Source organism: Triturus cristatus, chromosome 5_1 (genome assembly GCF_964204655.1).
Source record: "Triturus cristatus chromosome 5_1, aTriCri1.1, whole genome shotgun sequence".
Taxonomy (NCBI): domain Eukaryota; kingdom Metazoa; phylum Chordata; class Amphibia; order Caudata; family Salamandridae; genus Triturus; species Triturus cristatus.
Window position 1 is genome coordinate 423657929 of NC_140587.1, and position 21408 is coordinate 423679336.

Consider the following 21408-nt stretch of genomic DNA (forward strand, 5'->3'; position numbering starts at 1 on the left):
TTCTAAGGACTCGTCCATCTTTTCTGCCGAAGTTTGTCACTGCCTTTCATGTCAGGCAGACCATCACTTTGTCCACCTTATTTCCGCCTCTGCATCCCTAAAAAGAGGAAGAGAGGCTTCACCGTCTGGACCCAAAACGTGCGCGCTCATTCTACCTGAACCGCACACAACAGTTCCGGGTGGATGACCAGCTGTTTGTTGGCTAAGTGAGCGCCAAGAAAGGTCAGGCCATGCACAATTGGACCTCTCGGTGGGTCGTTCTGTGCATAAAGGCTTATTATTCTTTGGCTAAAAAGGAGCTTCTGGTGGGACTGCGCACCCATTCTACCAGGGCGACAGCAGCCACTACTGCTTTGGGATGGGGAGTTCCCTTGCATGACATCTGTCAGGCAGCTACGTGGGCCTCGCTGCACACGTTTACCAAGCATTACTGCCTGGACAGCCAAGTCTGGAGAGACGGCTTCTTTGGCCGTTCTGTTCTCCAGGACTTTCTGGTGTGATCTTGGTTCGCAGACCCAGCACCGGGGTTGGTATTGCTGGGGTATCTATTCTAAGGTAAGGAATCTATCACTACGTGTCTCTTTCAGATGCACAAGTTACTTACCTTCGGTAACGATATATCTGTAAGAAACATTAGTAGTGATAGATTCCTTACCGCCCCACCCATACTCCCCGTTCTGCGAACTGATTTCCAGGGTGACGGTCATCCCTTTCAGGGCCCTAGTTTCATGGCACCAGTGGTCAGTTTTTTGCATGGCTCTGCGTTCCTGGCACGGAAAGTCGTGTACAGAACTGACGTCAGCGCGCGTAGGCGCGTCTAAGTAGCTCTAGTGACATCATCTCGGCGTCAACGACGCCAACGACACACGCGGAGCCGCACGACGACGCCTACCGACGCGCAGGGGTACAGCTGACAAAAACTTTCTGTATCCAGTCCGATGCCTGGGGGGTAATTCTAAGGTAAGGAATCTATCACCACTAATGTTTCTTACAGATATATCGTTACCGAAGGTAGGTAACTTGTGCTTCTATTGCCACACGTGAAAATGAACAACTATATAAAACCATACAGACCAGGCAGTACACTATTATACTCACCGTTGCTCCTAAAAACTCTTTTGAGTGTGATAAAATCTGAAACATGTGGGCACACACAGCCCAGGATTAGAAGGACATTCGGCACAGTGCATACGACTCTCCTTCCGCACACCTCTTCTCAAGCAGACTCTATATCTCTTACAGGGATTGTTTTTTTTGGGTGTGGGAGGAATTAAATCAGGAAAGTGGTGATCTTTCAATCTAGCCACATCCTCCACCACTCCAACTCTAGGAACACGTGCCTGTTCCACAACAACAGGGCTGCCTATCACAGACTCCTGAAACTGAACAAAGTAATCTTTGGCACAGGAGAACACTCCTTATACACAACAAGAGCATTGAAAGTTGCCAAATTGAAAGAGATGGATGGCCAACTTCTTATACCAAATGTAAGTCTTGCGAATAGCAGTGTAAGGTTCCAACCTCTGATCTACTCTATCAACACCACCCATGTGCTTATTGTAGGCTACAATGCACACAGGTTTGCGCACTTCAGCAGCCTGACCCCAAACAGTCACAGGTGAAGTACTCTCATCATGAATGGTAGTCCACCTGTACACATCCCTCCTGTCCACAAATTTCACAGCTAGCAGTTCATCTGAAGCTTTTTTCAAATAAGCTCTTTAGGGTAACCTTTACGGTTAGAGCGGATTGTGTCACAAGCAAAAGTGTCCACTTTGAACAATTCCTTAAACAATTGCATAGCAGTGTAGAAGTTATCAAGATACAAATGTTGGCATCTGTTAAACAGTCCTCTAGCAAGATCCCACACAATTTTCTCAGAAACTCTAAGGGTGGACGAATAACCAGGGGGGGGTCAATAGTGGAGTCCCTACCAGTGTACAGCTGGAAATTATAAACCTATCCCGTCCTACTCTCAGACAACATATACATCTTAATTCCATAATGTGCTCTCTTGCTAGGAATGTACTGCCTAAAAACCAAACGGCCCTTGAACAGGACCAAAGACTCCTCAAGAGACATTTCTTTGCCTGGAGTATAGATCTCTGAAAATGAATCTACAAAGTGATCAAGAACAGGCTGAATCTTAAAAAGACAGTCACAGTCAGGGTTATCTCGTGGCAACGCCAAAGCATTATCAACAAAATGCAGCTTCCGAAGCAAAAGTAAATCACAACTCATAATTGCAGGAAATATGGCCGTTGCCATCAAGGGACTGGTAGACCAATATGAAGCCTGGGACAGTTTCCTTATCAAGCCGATTTAAAAAACAAAAAAAAACTTCTTCATCTCATTCAGATTTGTGGGAGTCCACCAGGTAGCTCTAGAGCGGGGCACAAGTCTGGCACTGTTGTCCCTCAAAAACTGTTCAGCATACAAATTAGTCTGCTCAACAATCTCACCCAAAAATACATCATCCATGAACAACTGAAAAAACTGTACAGGCAAAAAAAATTCACAATCCACTCTACACCCTGCATCACCATTAAAGGCAGGCAGTACCGGCTACACCATGTTTGGATCAACCCAGAGTCCAGCACTTCCAGGAGGAAGCCTAGCAGCCTCAGGCTGCAATCCAGATGCCTCCTGCACCATCGGCACATCCGTGTCCTCCTCTAAAACAGGCACTTCATTCGCACTGAGAGTAGCTTCATCATCCGATGATTCCATGTGGAGAGAAAACTCACTGCCTGAATCTTCCCCTCCCTCCTCTCCCTCGGACGCACTGTCAGTCTCATAATCCTGCTCAGTGGAAGATTCAAGAAGCATACCAACCACCTGCTGAGCAGTAATTCTACGGCTAGCCATAATGCTTACTAATAAAGGTAACTTGTCAAACAAGTCAACAACAACAAACCCTTTGTAAAATGTAGCTTTATCACAAAGACCTATATACTCCAGCACAATACCACTTACTTGCCAGAAGCAGCTAGACTCACCACCACCTACTCTGCACAGACACAGTAAGGACCAAGAGTATCCCACTAAAAAAGAAAAAGAAAAGAAAATTACACATAAGACAACGCAAAACACATCGCAAAGAATTTCATGCTCCAAACACTTAACTAAATATGCTGCTATTATGACGCCACTTACAAAAAATTCATGTTCGAGGCATATGAGCTGCAGATTATACACTTTTGCATAGATCGCTATCTGGTGTTGGGCCCGGATTTTTGCAGTTTGTTTTTCCTCTTGGAAAGTCTTTGGAAGTCACGAGGTCGGTGACTCCTCCTTTGGTTCGTATTGCGCATGGGCTTCGGCTCCATCCTCAGATTGTTTTTTTCCGCCATCGGGCTCGGATGTAATACTTCGCGGTTCCGAACTTTTCCAGTTCAACGATCGACGCAAAATCCTCGCTCATCGAGATTCTTCAGATAACAAATCATCTTAATCACCTTCTCTTCGACACTTCTTCGATTCCAGTCGTCGACGGCGGCCTTCGGGCCTATACCGGCTCCGGTCTCGGCTGATGGAAAGAACTCCCTTCAAGAAGTGCCCTCGATATGGGTCCAAATTCCACCACACCGATCTTCATGAGGTGTGCAACCTCTGCCTCTCCCCTGAACACGAGGCTCGAGACTGTCCCGCCGGCAAGTCTTTTAAATCGAAAAAGACTATTCGAGATCGAAGGGCCAGACACAACATGGCGCACTCCTCGACCTCCGCTCCAGTCGACATCTTCGGGAACGACGTCGAAGCTCGGAGACAGCAGCACACCGAAGAAGATGACGACGACCTCGTCAGTGCTTCCGAGGCCGACGACTCAGATGTGGAGGACATCACCCCGGCGCAGAGGGTCGTGAGTACTATACCCCCTCCCACACCCGCGCCGATACCCAAAAAGGCATCTGTCACGCCTTCACCTTCAAGCCTAGGCAAGACCAAGGACACTGCTTCTAACACCCCGCCTTCGGGCCCGGTAAAGAAGCCTATTAAGCCTTCCGGCAGCTCGGGCTCGAGCCAGCCTACCAGCGGTGCCGAAAAACACCCTTCGGCGCCGAAGAAAAAATTGGCCTCCACCTCCACACCGAGCTCGACCGAACAACCAGGGTCGCAAGAACTATTCACGCCGGATCCTCTGCAAAAGACACTTACCAAGGATCCAAAAACTGGACACTTGACACTGTCTGCAAAAAAGAGACATTTGGACAAACCAGCTCCACCTCCAAAGAGGAAGGACTGTGCTACCTCCCCTTTCAGAGTGCCTTCCCCACCTCCTCCACCCCCTCCCCCCTCCCCACCTCCACCTTCTCCACCCCTGCCTCATCGCTCTCCGACCCTGTCTCCAGACCATAATGATCAAGGGGACCCTTCCTACGATCCAGCAGATGTGCCACAAGACCCCACCCCTACTGGATCCCCAGACCCATGGGATGACTATAACAATCCGGACATCCCAGATGTCCCTTAGGATGACCTTTATCCATCCAGGCCATCCCCACCAGAAGACTCGTTAGGTTTTCACCACCTACTACAGAGGGCGGCACATTATCACGGGGTAGAGCTACATACTGACCCAGTAGAGGAAGATTTTCTCCTAGACACCTTCGATACTGCACATAGGTCTACTGCTATACTACCTATGCTAAAAGGAGTAATCAAACATGCACCAGAGGTTTTTAAAGACCCAGTCAGGGCTAGGGTCCTAAACCCACGTATAGAGAAACTATAAAGCCGCCCCCACAGATCCTGCATACATTAAAGGCCCTGCACCACTGGATTCCTTAGTGGTATCTACAGCTAGGAAGAGATCAAATTCTCAGGCGTCAGGCGAAGCACCACCACCTGACAAAGAGTCCAAGCTCCTAGACGCGTCAGGAAAGCGCACTGCGTCACAAGCCGCCAATATATGGCGTATCGCCAACACTCAAGCGCTATTGGCCAGATACGACAGAGCGCATTATGATGAGCTAGAAACCATCATGCACCATCTCCCTCAAAAATACAGAAATAGGGCTAATGAATTGATTCAAGAGGCTAAAACCATAACCAATACCTCTATACACTGTGCCCTAGATGCGGCAGACACAGCCTCCAGGGCCATAAACACCAGTGTCCTCCTCCGTCGCCACGCCTGGCTAAGAGTTTCAGGTTTTAAACCTGAGGTGCAAGCCTCCATATTGAACCACCCATTTGATCAACAACATTTATTTGGTCCAAAAGTTGATGAAGCCCTCAAGGATGAAGAAAGACACCGATACGGCGAAATCCATGGGAGCCCTACAGTCGCACACTCCTAGGCGCTCCTTTCGCCGCTCTTCCTTTCGGGGCACGGGTAGAGGTTACTCCTCAGATAGCGCATCCACGTCCTACAAATCCCCTCCTCAGTCCACCTTCACAAGGGGTTATCAAAGAGAGGGCTACAGAGGCAATAATAATAAAGGCAGAGGCAAAACAAATACCGCCCGCTCCGCCACAACGCCTACCCAATGACTTTCCCCCGCTCCCTCCAGACCATCCCACTCCGGTCGGGGGCAGAATACAAAATTTCCTTCACGTCTGGAAGACCATCACCTCAGACAGATGGGTGACCCAAATTATTCATTCAGGGTACTGCCTAGAATTAACATCTACCCCCCCAAACATTCCACCCAGGCAACGCCCAATGTCACAAGAACATGCCACGTTACTAAAACAGGAAGTAATCTCCCTCCTGCAAAAACAAGCCATAGAGCAAGTCCCCATCAATCAGCAAAATGTAGGGGTCTACTCCCTGTACTTTCTGATTCCAAAAAGAGACGAGACTCTACGACCCATTCTAGATCTCGGGCCTCTAAACACTTACATACATTCAGACCATTTTCACATGGTAACCCTTCAACAGATTCTTCCACTCCTCTCCCAGAACGACTTTCTCACCACACTGGACTTGAAAGACGCATACTTTCACATTCCAGTACACCATGCTCACAGAGAGTACCTCAGATTCGTGGTGGACGGACAACACTACCAGTTCAAGGTGCTCCCGTTCGGGGTCACAACAGCACCAAGGGTATTCACCAAGTGCCTAGCGGTAGTGGCGGCAGACCTCAGAAGACAGCACATTCACGTCTTTCCATATTTGGACGACTGGCTAATAAAAGCCACGTCCTACAACCAATGTGTGCACCACACCGCCGCTACAATCCAACTACTTCACCAGCTAGGTTTCACGGTGAACCACCAAAAGTCCCACTTGATACCATTACACACAAAGCAATACCTCGGTGCCACCATAGACACCTCAAAAGCCATAGCCTATCCCAGTCCTGCCAGGATTGCAAACATACAGGCTCTGCGTCAAAGATTCATACTTCAACACTCTCTCCCAGCAAGAGTGTTTATGCAACTGATAGGGATGATGGCCTCTTGCATTTTCATAGTGCCTCATGCAAGACTCCAGATGCGTCCACTCCAAGAGTGCTTAGCGCGCCAGTGGAACCAGGCCCAGGGGCAACTGACAGATCTAGTGTTGGTGGACGGTCGCACCCATCGCTCTCTGCAGTGGTGGAACACCACAAAGAAATACACAATTATTAGGAGGGTCTAAGGGAGTTTAAAGACCGCGCGGACAGATCCCCAAATGACTGAAACTACAACAACATAGAAGTCCGCGGGTCTACAGCAGTCTACCTTAAACACAAGCACAGCGTACCAGCTACATACAGATATGCAAAAGTCCTTTTATAAGGGACCAAGTCCCATCACCCACCGAAGTGGCATGCTTCATCATCTGGGACCTCCCTTAACCGCACCTGGTGCGGTTAAAGAGCTACAACTCCTTTAGTTACTGTAAAAAGGAGGAGCTCAAGGATGTTTATAATTGATGTAACTAGGAGGATATAAATCTCAGAATGAAAAAAGCTGCCAACTTTTGGCAGCTTTTTTCATTCTGAGATTTATATCCTCCTATAAACATCCTTGAGCTCCTCCTTTTTACAGTAACTAAAGGAGTTGTAGCTCTTTAACCGCACCAGGTGCGGTTAAGGGAGGTCCCAGATGATGAAGCATGCCACTTCGGTGGGTGATGGGACTTGGTCCCTTATAAAAGGACTTCTGCATATCTGTATGTAGCTGGTACGCTGTGCTTGTGTTTAAGGTAGACTGCTGTAGACCCGCGGACTTCTATGTTAGTTTAACACCACAAACCTTTCCAAAGGTCGACCGTTCCTGGACCCAGTTCGACAAATAATCCTAACAGACGCATCGCTCTCCGGCTGGGGAGCTCATCTGTTACATCTCACAGTGCAGGGCACATGGACGCCGCAACAGAAGTTACTCCACATCAACCATTTGGAGTTACTGGCAATCTTTCTAGCCCTAAAATCCTTCCAGACGCAGATTTCTGGCAAGGCAGTCCTCATTCGCACAGACAACATGACTGCCATGTACTACATTCAAATCAGGGGGGCACACACTCTCCACAGCTCTCTCAACTAGCACAGAGCATATGGAAATGGGCAATTCCGCAGAAAATCTTTCTCCTGGCCCAACACGTCCCAGGAGTCCAAAACACCATGGCAGATCTGCTCAGCAGACAAACGCAGCAGATCCACGAATGGGAACTTCACCCACACGTTCTTCACCCGTTCTTTCAGAAGTGGAGGCATCCTCAGATAGACCTCTTCGCCACCCACGAAAACAAAAAATGCCCAAGCTTCGCCGCCAGATATCCACACCCATTGTCCAAAGGCAATGCGATATGGATGAACTGGTCAGGCAAATTTGCGTACGCTTTTCCACCTCTCCCACTAATTCCATTAGTGGTGCGAAAGCTACAACAGCATTCCCTCACGCTCATCCTGGTAGCTCCAACATGGGCCAGACCACCGTGGTACACCACACTGCTGGAACTCTCGGTAGTACCACACCAAAAGTTACACCTCTCACCATGCTTCCTAACCCAGAACCATGGAGAGATCAGGCACCCGGACCCAGCTCAGCTCAACCTTGCGATCTGGCTCCTGAGGTCCTAGAATTCGGATACCTTAACCTCCCCCCTGATTGCATGAATATCATCAGAGAAGCTAGACGCCCTACTACTAGGGCATGCTATGCTGCAAAGTGGAAAAGATTTGTTGTTTACTGCCATAACAACACAATCAACCCTCTAAATGTATCCATACAGCACATCATATGTTGCTTGCTCCATTTACAAAGGTGTAACCTAGCATATACATCCATTCGGTTACACCTCGCAGCAATTGCTGCTTACTTACAGAACAGGCAGCACCTATCACTTTTCAGGGTACCTGCCATCAAAGCCTTTATGGAAGGCCTCAAAAGAGTAATTCCACCCAGAGTACCACCCTCACCTGTCTGGAACTTAAATATAGTTCTCAGAAGGCTAATGGGACCGCCTTTCGAACCATTGCATAAATGTGAGCTGCAATTTCTCACATGGAAAACAGCTTTTCTAGTGGCCATCACTTCCCTTAGAAGGGTTAGTGAAATACAAGCACTCACTATACAGGAACCTTTTCTCCAAATGCATCAGAACAAGGTTGTACTCCGCACCAACCCAAAATTCCTACCCAAAGTCATTTCTCCCTTCCATCTGAACCAATTGGTAGAATTACCAGTTTTTTTCTCACAACCTCAAACTGTTGCGGAAAGGGCTTTACACACACTGGATGTTAAAAGGGCCTTACTTTACTATATCCAAAGAACACAACCTTTCAGAAAAACCAAACGGCTATTTGTCTCTTTCTCTCCACCACATAAAGGCAACCCTATTTCTAAATCAGGGATAGCTAGGTGGATTGTAAAATGCATACAGATTTGCTATCACAAAGCAAAACGAACGCTATCTGTTCCCCCTAAAGCCCACTCTACAAGGAAGATAGGGGCTTCTATGGCTTTTCTAGGGAACATACCATTAGATGACATCTGCAAAGCAGCGACCTGGTCAACACCACACACTTTCACAAATAATTACTGTGTAGATGTGCAAACCAAGCAGCAAGCTAGTGTGGGCCAGGCTGTACTAAAAACACTGTTCCAAACCACTGCAACGGATGCCGGTGGTCGCCGCTAGGGTTGGGTACTGCTATATAGTCTATGCAAAAGTGTATAATCTGCAGCCCATATGCCTCGAACGGAATATGCTACTTACCAGTATGCATCTGTTCTTGGCATGTAGAACTGCAGATCTATACACGCCCGCCCGCCTCCCCGGCTACCGGTATCCGTTCCAGTCTATCTTATTTAGATACAACACACATGGGTTTCTTTACTGTTATTACTACGCTCCATCTTTCCCTGCTGGCGAAAAACAATCTGAGGATGGAGCCGAAGCCCATGCGCAATACGAACCAAAGGAGGAGTCACCGACCTCGTGACTTCCAAAGACTTTCCAAGAGGAAAAACAAACTGCAAACATCTGGGCCCAACACCAGATGGCGATCTATGCAAAAGTGTATAGATCTGCAGCTCTACATGCCAAGAACAGATGCATACTGGTAAGTAGCATATTGCTTATGCATGTCCTTAATACTCAATTGGAGTAAACACAACGAAAAAAAAATTCTTACCAAAAAAATGCAACTACGCAAAATTGCAGATCAACCACTGCCGAAACCGCAATCAAGAATCAAAAGCTTTGCACTAGAATAAAAGGAGAAATAAAACAATACAGTCACATTTGCAAATAATGCACTAGTCCACACACTATCCACCAGACAAGCAAAGGTGGTAGGTGGGCCCAAAAGCATAAGGCCGATCTGCCCCCGTGGGGAGAAGAAACAGCCAAACAATTCACCCTCATAAAGGGGGAGCGACCCTTGCCCAAGGGGTCACTCCCCAACACCAACATTTAAAAAGCCCTGGTGTGTAGTGGCTTCTGCTCCCCTAGGGGACAGATGGGCCTGAAAATATATGGCCGGGCAGACACGGCCACAATATTCACCCCCTAAAGGGGAGCGACCTTTGCCCAAGGGGCACGCTCCCAACAACACTAAAACAATACCTGGTGGCCTAGTGGGCATACAATAAAATGAATTGTTTATTTGGGTTGATCTACCCTTCCAGGGGGTCAGAAACGGCCCAAATATATGCTCCCCAAAGGGGAGCGACCCTTGCCCAAGGGGCCGCGCCCAAAAAACATATTGCTCCCCCAAGGGGAGCGGCCCCTCCAAGGGAAGCGACCCTTGCCCAAGGGGCCGCTCCCCAACAACACTATAACAATCCCTGGTGTCTAATGGATTTTGCCCCCCTTGGGGGCAGATTAGCCTAGACTCACAAGGCCGATCTGCCCCCAAGGGGTGCATAAAGGGCCAAAATAAATGATCCCCAAAGGGGAGCGACCCATGCCTAAGGGGCCGCTCCCCAAAAACATAATTTTAAAAAAAATCCCTGGAGGCCTAGTGGGCACACAGCTACTTTTTTTATTTATTTTAAATTCGATCTGCCCCCCCCCCCCCCGCCCAAGGGGGGCAGACCCATCTAAACAAATTGCTCCCTCAAGGGGAGCGACCCTTGCCCAAGTGGCCGCTCCCCGACACAAAAGGGCATTTAAAAAAATATATATCTCTGGTGGCCTAGTGGGCACACACCTACTTTAAAACTTTTTTTTTAATCCGGTCCTAGGGGGAAGAACCAAGGGAGCAACCCTTGCCCAAGGTGCTGCTCCCCGACACACCAAGGGCATTTAAAAAAAAAAGTCCCTGGTGGCCCAGTGGGGGCACACATACTTTTTTTTTTTTTTAAATGTATTATTCCGATCTGCCCCCCCAAACCAACTACACCGATTGCTCCCCCATGTGTAGCGACTCTTGCCAAAGGGGCTGCTCCCCAACATTGCCCAATGGGCTGCTCCCCAACACACAAAGGCCATTTAAAAAAAAAAGAAAAAGATCCATGGTGGCCCAGTGGCGTACACATGCTTTTAAAAAATAAAAAATGCTCCAATCTTCTCCCCCTCCAAGGGGGGCAGAACCAAATAAACATTTATCCCCCTAGCGGAGCGACCCTTGCCCAAGGGGCTGCTCCCCGACACACAAAGGCCATTTAAAAAAAATACAATCACTGGTGGCCCAGTGGCACAGAAATGCTTTATTTTTTTTTATTTTTTACGTACTCCGATCTGCCCACCCTCCCAAGGGGGGCAGAACTAAATAAACATATTATTCCCCAAGGGGAGCGACCCTTGCCCAAGGGGCCGCTCCCCCACACAAAATAGGCAATAAAAATACAAAAAAAGACATTCCTGCTGCACAATCGCGCCCCAGCGCGATCCGCAATCTTGCAGCAGGAATGCTTTTAAAAAGACATCGGAGGAAAGGAAAACCCTTTCCTTTCCTCCGATGCCTTTTATAACAAACCCCCCCACCCCCCCCCCCGCCCCTCCTCCATGAGCAGAAACTCACCTGCTCTCTTCCGGATGCACTGGAAGCAAATGGCTTTCCATGCATCCAGAATCCTCTAATGACGTCAGTGCGCCTTGCGCGCTGACGTCATTAGATCACGTGGAGGGGGGAGGCAGGGGAAGGGTTTCCCCTGCCTTCCCTGGTGGGGGAACCTGAAAGGGCGGCCCACGGGGGGATCGCCAGCGCTTCCCCATGGGTGTGTGCTAGGACGGCCCGGCCCGGAGCCGTCCAACGCACTCGCCCATCGTGACGCACGTAAGGGGTTAAAGGTTCACATTTTGGGTAACTGCTTGGTTTAAATCGTTTATAAAACAGCAATAGCTACACAGCTATGGTTATAGATAACTGACAATCTGCTTGAAGTGCTTGGTTGTGCTCTTGGTCATTCTGAAATCCCACCATTAAGTTACTACCAAGACTCAAATTATTCTACACTCTATATTCTGTCAACATCTCTGGCACCTATTGTCGCTATTGTGAGCCTGCCACCGCCCTTACCCCTTGCTGTCCTATGGGGTTCCCCCTGTTGTCCCCCCTCTCTTTAGAAGAGGGTGCAAGGGCTTCCCTCTCCCCTGGTTTGGATATGCCCTGTGCATGTACACTTACAATTGGTTGACCTCGTTTTTTTTTTTGTAATGTAAGTCTACTGTTATTGAACATCTGAAAGCAGCAACTGCACATGTTTGAAGGGGTCCTTTTAATTGGACTTTAATGAACTTGTATACGTCTGTATTATTATGCGAACCACACTCGACTTCCTAACAGCAAATGTCTGCCCCTGTAATTGTGTGATGTTACCTCCCTATGCCAAAGGTCTGTGTTTTTCAAATGCTAATAAAGACTTATTAAAAAAAAAAAAAAGAATTCAGGAGACGGATCTCCTATCAAAATGCACTCATGCATGGATGCTTTTAAATAATTATACAGTCCAAAACAGACAGTCTTATGTGGGAGTATGTTTTTCAATTTTTTTTTTAAACTAAGTTCATGCTCTGTGCATTGGAAACCTTCCAGCAAATGATCATGCCCCACCTAACATTGCTTTTATTAAGTTTATGATTTTGGTGGAAAATAGATTAGCGAAAGCAAACCAACAGTACATTTAATTCGGCTGATATAGCCATCTATATGAAATATACGTTTTTCACATGATTCGTTTTAACCTTTTTGGATGTCAAGTTTTATTAAGCTATTATTGTCCAGCTGTTGTTGCATTAATTAGTGTTCACTTCTCCATATTTGGTTTTATTGTTTTTTAGTAATTGTTTGATCACATGATTTATGAAGCATATGCTACCCCGCTGTTGCTGCATTCATTTTTGCTGATACTTTGGACTCCAAATGGTATAAGGTGACCTGAAGGTCTTTGCCTTGTTGGGAATTGCGCTGCCCTCGCCATGGAGAGGACTTTTTGTTATCGATTCAGCCAAAGCTGAATGCACGCGAGTCTAGATGGACAAAGATTGCTGCTTTCGCCACCCGCAAAGCTAAACATGCACGCGCACGTGGACAGCCCAACGCCATCTTTGTTTGCTTTCATTAGCGATAGGGATGTGCACATGCGCGCGCATTTTTTTGTCCCTATGCGTGCATGGCGGCGTGCTTTCCCTCTCCCAGACAGGCTGAAGGGCCCGGCGGCAGGCTTCCCGTGAGCATTAAAGTCACATGCCCAGTACAAAGGTAGTAATACAAAATATTACTAAAAAAATTTTTATTTTCGTTTTAAGTGTACCACATACCACGGCCAACACGTTTTTTCGTGAGATACATACACTGCAATATTCAAGACTGTAAAAGGACAGTTCTGTACCTGAGCTTCACGTAAATTCTGAACCAATTCCATTCTCAGACTAATTACTGATGCCATCTCGAATGACATTGATTTGCACCAGTCCCTTTGCACCAGCACAATCCAGGCGACTTACCACAGAAATGCAGTGGGAACAGGCCTACACGCCCATGTTTGCCCCATCGGTGCACTATGATATTGAAAACACGTGGCCTCAGATGCTTGGGATGTGAGCCTTCTACTATGGAATGCTTGTGCGTCTGCGTGATTCCAGGGGGTGTTTCCTGCAGCGCCTTAAAACTCTTCTAAAGCTGGTATCCTCAGTTTGGATCTAGACAGCTGCCCTGCCGACTCTTTGCATCTCCTGGTTCGTTCATTCCTCAGTAGGACCTCTAACTGGGGTGCAGTCCTGCTTCCCGTTTTCATGGTCAGCGGTTTGCTCCTCCCCGTCCACACAATGGCCATACACTTTCCTCTTCTTCCAGGTGCGGGCACAGTATGAGGGTTCCATTCCACCCCAGAACGACTCTTAACCTGTAGAAGTACAGGAACTTTGCTGCTGATAAAACGTTCCTCTTTGCTGGTTCAGCAGACCTTCTCCAGAAATCCTGATGAATGCATGGGAACCGAATGCTGGCGCGAAGCCAGAAACAACCAAGCTAGGGTGCCAGGTTCAAACACCATACCTCACACAAAGAGGCACACATTGTTGAAGGCAGAAGGCTTTCTTCCTCGTCTGTCACAAAACACTTTAAGAACAGATTTCAAAGAAGGCAGAACCAACCCCTTCGGTGTCACATCTGTAATCTACACAGAGTCCTTGGCAACGTGTGCATAAAAGTGAAGTCCTAAAATGGCTACAACATGTGAATTGGCCCGCACACAGATCAGGCAGCCTGGGTGGGAGGTCACACATTTCTAGAAAGATCTGGGAGTATACCTGTTGAGGCAATCGTAATAGTTTTGGTGAGTCTTCTGTGTTCAAGTAAGAGCCTCTGCTGAATGTATATTGCAGCCACGATCCAGACTGCTATGTTTCAAAGGTACAGTGTTGGGGTTTGATCCTACTACAATGTATTTATTCACGTGATTTGTAGAGTGCATGGCTACCTAAACAAGCATTGAAAATGCAATAGGTCTCGCCTTTGATTAAGTTAAAGCCATTTGCTTTGCTAATGGTATTGTATAGCAAAGCAAATGGCTTTAACTTAAAAGGCGTGACCTATTGCATTTTCAATGCTTGTTTATGTTGAAGCCATTTTAATGTGAAGAACATGAGTCTCAGGAATAGTGTTATATTTTAGCTAACAGTAAATGGGGACGCTGGGTAGTTTTTATCTACACCGTTTTGAACTTTTATTGTCATTCTTTTAATGTTGTATTTATTGATGATGTGTTTTATGTGCTTTTATGGTCACTGTGATTGTGCCAAAGACCTTTGAGCTGAACTGATTTCTCAGGTAATCTACAAAGTAGTTTTTCATAGATCATCTTCACATCTACGTTACTACCGTCGGAAAACACAACATGTAGAATTAACAAGCATAGGTAAAGGGAGAACATGTATACATCCATAGCTGGGTAACCCGATGCACAAAGCGGGGTTTGCAGGAGCTGTTGCCAGGACAGGGCATTCATCCAGTTGATAAATAATGAGTGTTGTTCTGCTTAATTAGGTCAAGATCGTGCATTTCAGTGCCTTTGATGTAACATTACATTTCTAATATTTATCTGCTGTTGGTGTTAAGGTGTCCCTCTTGGTCTCCTTTTACAGCCCCTATGTTGTCAAATATTATGGTAGCTACTTTAAGAACACTGACCTCTGGATTGTGATGGAATATTGCGGAGCAGGATCTGTTTCTGACATCATTCGTTTGAGGAATAAAACGGTAAGTGTGGACAAGCATGTGCTAAATGACAGCCCCACTGTTAAACGTCAGAGGAATTTATGTAGATCTTAGCATACGGAAGGCAGTGTGTGGCCCCCTTGTGGCATTTTCCTGTGAAATCAATTTTATATTTGTTTTACTTCTAGGAAGAAGACGATATCTATTGTTCTGTGTGTGATGTAGTTTTCTAAGGATGTTCGCCCACAATTATTTAGTAGTTTATGTACAGTTGTATCTGTGAATAATTTTGTGTCCTCGCTACATTAAATCAGTAAAATATTTATGTTGTAGTGATAGTCTTAAAGTTTGCCGTGAATTGGTTTTATTCTATTGAGTGAAGCGCTCCCTTTTCCCTCAGTTTCGACGACAATAATAAGGTTACTGCGCTCTTTTTTTAGATGCTTAGTTGTTAACTATTCAAGTGCAAGTAAAGAAGTTTTATTGGTGCATTTCAGAAAACCCGACAATTCATCATGTGTCTCAGAAATGTGTTTGAATGGAAAAATCTAGTATGTCTTGGCACTGAGTTCCATGTAACCTACAAATGTTTCAGAAATGTAACATTTCCTGTGAGCTTTCTTCTTGCCTCCGACAGACTGAGCAAACTCCAATATTTGTTTTGAATACTTGATACAACACAAACATTATTTCATTGCACATTTTTTCGACATGTGAATAATTTATAAAATGAATGTACTTTTTTAAACTGACATGAAACATATTTGTTGTAATAAGGTCTTTTCTTTTTCATGTGCTGACTTGAAACGGGGTGTATTTCTGTGTTTGACCTCTGTTGTTGTAAGAATGTGATTTGGCACCCTTCCAGATAATTGTCATGGAAACAAGCAGGGACAAAAATATCCTTGAAGCTAAAGTTAGGTCTTTTCTCTTTTAGTGGGCTTGCCCACAGCTGTGCCCTCGTTAATTCTGAGAATGTCAAACGTCATGCTTATCTCTATTTACATTTGCCTAGGGCTGTGTCCTGTCTTTTCTGATTACCAATTTATTGGGCACTCACTTTATTGAAAGCATCGTGAATGTGTCAGGAAATTGAACTAGAAGTTGGGACTGGTCTTTATTTTAGTAGCCTACAGAAGTAGGCACTCCTCGTGTCCCTGTGGTCACTACACAAGATCTTAGAGTGGCTTTTGGTAATTCCATTCCTTTCTCCAGACAAGTTACTGGGGTTACCATCTCTTGATATCTTTATTTCCAAATGTTTTGTTCGACTGTTCATCTTCTCCATTCAGAGTGCCATAAAACAGCGGTTCAATCTCTCAATTTGTCTTTCATCAACTAATACAACTAGCTGTATCTTGGCATTCCTGCTTATTTGGTCAAGTGTCTGCAAATTGTCAAAAATGCTATTGCCTACCTTCTCTAAAGGATTTCCGTCTTAAACATTAATCACTCTGCATCTATCCACTTTGCACTGGCTTTCCTGTGGTCAAGTACTCCTCTTCGAAGCTTTATGTGTATGCCATTAGGCAAGCCAAAAATCTTGCTCACATCTCTGTTCAGCTAATTATCAGGCATTATACTTCTGTTAGGTCATTGCGTTCAGCATCTGCCGACTTTCTTCAAATCCTAGGATCAAGGAGAATCAAGAAGTCTACAAAGGGTGGCCACATGTTTACTTCCTTTGCACCAAACCACTGGTACTCTCTCTCTTTTGACCCGTGCCTTCCCTCCTAATCACCTTTACTTTCGAAAGACATAACATTGGTTATTTTCTTCCACCTTTACATTTTCTGCTACCCAACTGTTTTCATAGCAATCAGACACCCTGTTAGACTGATGGCAGGCACCATTCATAAATTGCTCTAATGCTTTACAATGCATTGGCTCTAGTACTTTGGCTTGAAGCTACTACTGAAATGTCAGGTAGATATCTTGAGAACCTACAGCAACTGACAGAAGATAGTCACTAGGTTCTCTTTTCCAACCACATACTTCTTACATCATACACTTGTCTATTTGAAAACCCCCTTTTCAGAACATTTAATCCACCAGATTCTTTGTCAGTCGTGTTTTGTGGTATTTCAGCCCTCTTTGACAATAGTTTCCTCTTTCTGGTCTATGAGTGTCGAAGGAATTTCAGAGACTCCACATTTTCCTTTATTTTCTTGTAATAGACAGACCGAGACTCTTTGCCAACATCTTGACAACTGTTGCAAAAGAGGGATCTGCAAAGGGGAATAATTCTCATATTAAGTACTTTCTGACAGAGCACATTCACACAAATCTTTACAGTGTACACATTGAGATTCTTCATTGTTCACTGAGCACACAGCAGATTTCGGTGCAATTCATGTAGAACTTTCTTACCATCTCAGGTTGTCCTCAGACAACAGCCTAACTAATCTTATCCAGCCTTATTCATATCATTTGCTGGGAACTGCTTAGGAGTCATGAGTTTATTTCCTGATTTCTTTTGTAATGTGTATAATAATAAGAATAATGAGAAGGCTCTTAAGTTTTGATCACATACTTGCCCTTCAGTTCCAAAGTCTAAGCCTCAAATGTGCCTTTTTGTTTTTTTAGAAATAACCTTCTTTCATACCTTAACAGTGTCTCTACTCTGTTTAACAATCATTGCATGTTACTATAGATGTGTTTCTTGAGTAGACTCCTGAGGCTTGACAGAATGGCACATTTGCAGATGAAAGTTGGAGGGTTATTCAGGTCTGCTTGCAGAGTGAATCCACGCTTGCTGTTTGATGGATGTTTAATTCCAGTGTTTTGGATGAATTGACTATAGCATCTTCTAAGCAACAATGAATGGCAATCAATGAAAGGGCCTCCTGGTTTCAGGGATGTGATGCAAGTGGCAGAAGCCACAGAATAGCGTCACTGGTGCACTATTAGAACATGAAGCCTGTGAATAAGCATTTCTGGGTCTCTCACATAGAGCATGTTAGCATAATTTAGAAGGGAGTTGACTGCTGGTCCAACTTCGGATGCCTTAAGATACTGCGCTCTGCAGGGTAAAAAAGAAGAGAGCTGTGCTAGTTCTCGACAACAAGGGTCTTGATTGATTTTGTCAAGACGAGCGTTTCATCATGGAGGCTAATCTTGGGGTATTTGAATCTCCAGCCCAGTCGGATCTGCCACCCAAGGCTCTGCAGCTATAATAGTGTATAGAGCATTAATGCTTTTAAAGTTTGTTTATTAATTTTGACAGCACAGAGGAATGAATTGCATGAACATAATTCATTAAGGAACTCACCACAGAGACACTACTGGTTTTGAGAGGGGAGCATCGATCTGTGAAAGAAATTGAGTTGACTAACCTGTGAAAGAGATAGATTAGCCTACTGATAGTACAGAGCTCCTTGACTTTTTTGCGCAGTTGAGCTGGGATCAGTCTGGTTGAAGAATGAACACATTACATGTGGCGCTTCAGTCCGTTTTCGCCAGGAATTAATTACATAAGCATAGTTGAATTACGGAACTCATCACAGAGACCCTACTGGTTTTGAGAATGAAGCATACATCTTGTGAAGGAAATTGAGTTGAATGAACTCAAAACTCAGACTCAGACTGCAGACTGCACTAACCTTTGAAAGAGATAGATTAGCCTACAAATAGTACAGAGCTTCTTGACTATTTTGCACGGTTGAGATGAGCTCAGTCTGGCTGAAGAATTAACACATTGCATGTGGAGCTTCAGTCAGTTTTAGCCAGAGGAACACATTCAGATTTAACATCATTAAAGGAATATTTAATTTGGAATACTCATCAGAACAACCTGATGCAAGAAAGTACAATTCACTGTCATCCACATTGAATTTAAAGTGTTCTCCCAAGTTATAAATGTGTTTGGAGAAGATAAATGCTAAACATTGGGAGCAAAGGAGGAGGCGGAGGAGAAAGGACATAATTGCTGAAATGTAGTCTGTGCGGGGTCTGATACATTGGTCTCATTGGGGAACCTATGCAGGTTGGCCTTGTCATTCACACTCGTTGTCCAGTTCGACCTTGTCATTCACTAAGGCTTCTTGTTGAGGATTTTGAGGCAGCTTTGGAATATCTTGAGCGGATTTAGCACGATCATGCCATTTGTAGATGCTTTTCACAGTTATATGCGAGTTAAGTCACTCTTTCTCAGGTTCCTCACAGAGGCTGATGCACCTATGCAGTGTGATGACACATATTGGGCTCTACATGGAGTACAGAAGGCACGTATTGCATTTAGTAAAACCTGTTAGTAACTTGGTTATCCCTTCATTGGATTTGTTTTCATTAAAATTACTTCTTACCAATTAATCTTTAAGAGATGGTGCCTTTCTAATATTTATGAGTGAATTGGGTGCTTATATATTTCCAATGTCTGGATCATGGCAAATTAAATTCCAATGCTTGCTAAACCAGAACACTCATAACTTTTAGAAACACACCATCAAAGTCAATACTTGCAGAGCATGCAACATTGGTAAAAATTTGAGGCATATAGCAAACTGGAATAATTGAATAATTTAAATCAAACAAAAGAACACTTGTTAATCACAATATGTGGTATGCATCATTGAGTGTGAATGTGGTCTTAAATATGTGGGAAGCGTCACATGCGTGCTCAATTGGTGGGTAAGGAGATTTTATGGTATCATCATGATTACACAAAATGAAAGAGGTGGTGATAGAATACCCCCCTTGAAATCAAAATTCATTGTTCGACTGAAAACCAAGACACCATTCGGTCTCAACAAAGATAAGGAATTGTATATACACCTTTCAATAAGACTGAAAACACTTTTGTTCTGAGAACCTGATTGCATTTATAATATAAAGCCCTTAAATCTAACAGGAAATAACAATATCTAACAGGAAATAACAATATACAGCAAAATATCTAGATAACGTATAGGCCACTTAAGCCTTTATTTCTTATTTGCATTATTATAGCATTGAAGGAAGAGGAGCCTTGGTAATATCTGTCACTACACTGATGAACTAAACCGAGATAATCGGTTGCGTTTTACAACTTGTGTAGAGAATATATTGTTTGCTTTTGCGAATAGTTGGTCCAAAAAAGGTCTGTTTTTATTGCATAATTTTTGCAGCATTGTAAATTGGGAACTCGTTAACATGTTCTTCACTGAATTTATTAAAAAAGGAAATGCATCTACAAATCTCGCACTATGTTCTTCAACACTCCTAAGTAGGTTGGGGGCGTGGCTTGGCACCGATGGAATGAGCAGAAAATTTGCGAGCTCCTGTCGGCCAGCCGGCATCTGCAACCATCCTGATGCCCTGAGCACGAACAGGGCCCTCACGATGCACCCCCAAAGTTGTATAGGGGAGAGGTGCGTTCCGCAGAAGACGAAACCCCAGGAGAGCGACTGGATTTGGTAAAGCTGCGGGAGCCGATTCGGGCCGCGAGGGGAGCCAAGATGGTGGCGCCCAATGAGAAACGACGGAGCCGGGAGTCTAACTGGGACTGAGCAACGGCTGTTGACAGCGGCGGATGTCCCCCCCCCGTACCACCGCAGGACCTGACCTGAGCCCCCAAGGTCCCTACTGTGGGTACGCCTGAGGGGCAGAGTGGAAGCTGGCGTGGACGGGACTAAGCCCCACGTGTCGAGCCAGAGTCCCGGATCAAGTGGTGACCGAGGACGGGGGCAGAAGCGACGCCGCCCTGCTGAGACGGCGAGCAGGGCGCCGGCCCCCCGAGGTGAGAGGCTCGCGCAGTGGGGAGCAGGGGCAGTTCCAGACAATCCGGCAGCAGAAAGAACAGGCCCTGAAGAGGCCTTGCACCCCGCACAGACGAGCGCACAAAGAACAGCGCCTAGAGCCCTGCAGGCAGCGAGAACGCGAGGCAGCTTAGTGAACTCTGAGGATAGGCCTACTCCAGGCGACTGGGCCATACTGCCTTGGAATGGCCGGATATGATCAGAGTGCCAGCATTGAGTGCCGAGAGGCATCGCGTGGCGCCGCGTGGCCGGCGGGCAGGCCCGCCATTACTGTTGTGGAGGCGATCTGAATACCTGACCCCAGACCTGCTGAGCAAATCGATGGAGGGTTCTTCCTTATTTGCGACAAGCGCCACTGCGAAAGCCCGGTTGGGAGAAAGCAGAACCACTGGGAGGAGGGCTGCACGCACACAGCCACCCTCACAGTGGGCACGAACAGCCTGAATATAGTGCAGCATTGGTCCCCCCTACCTCAGCAGACGGGAAGATCGAGGCGCGCATCATAGGCACAAGGTGTTCGAAGACTGGAGCGTCTACTGGAAGAATCCGCGACGGTGGTGGACGCGATTGCCCGGGGGGTGTCTTACGAGTGCACGTAGCACCAGAAGCACGGCAGGACGAGAAGATAC

At 45.8% G+C, this 21408-nt stretch overlaps 1 protein-coding gene across 1 annotated transcript in view; it reads left to right on the plus strand.

Moving 5' to 3' along the window:
- STK3 (serine/threonine kinase 3) overlaps nucleotides 1–21408 on the plus strand; it is a 1017041-nt gene that overhangs the window by 198358 nt on the left and 797275 nt on the right. The window contains exon 4 of the mRNA XM_085605192.1: nucleotides 14972–15086. Coding sequence (XP_085461318.1) covers nucleotides 14972–15086 — 115 coding nt within the window. The remainder of the gene's footprint in view (nucleotides 1–14971; nucleotides 15087–21408) is intronic.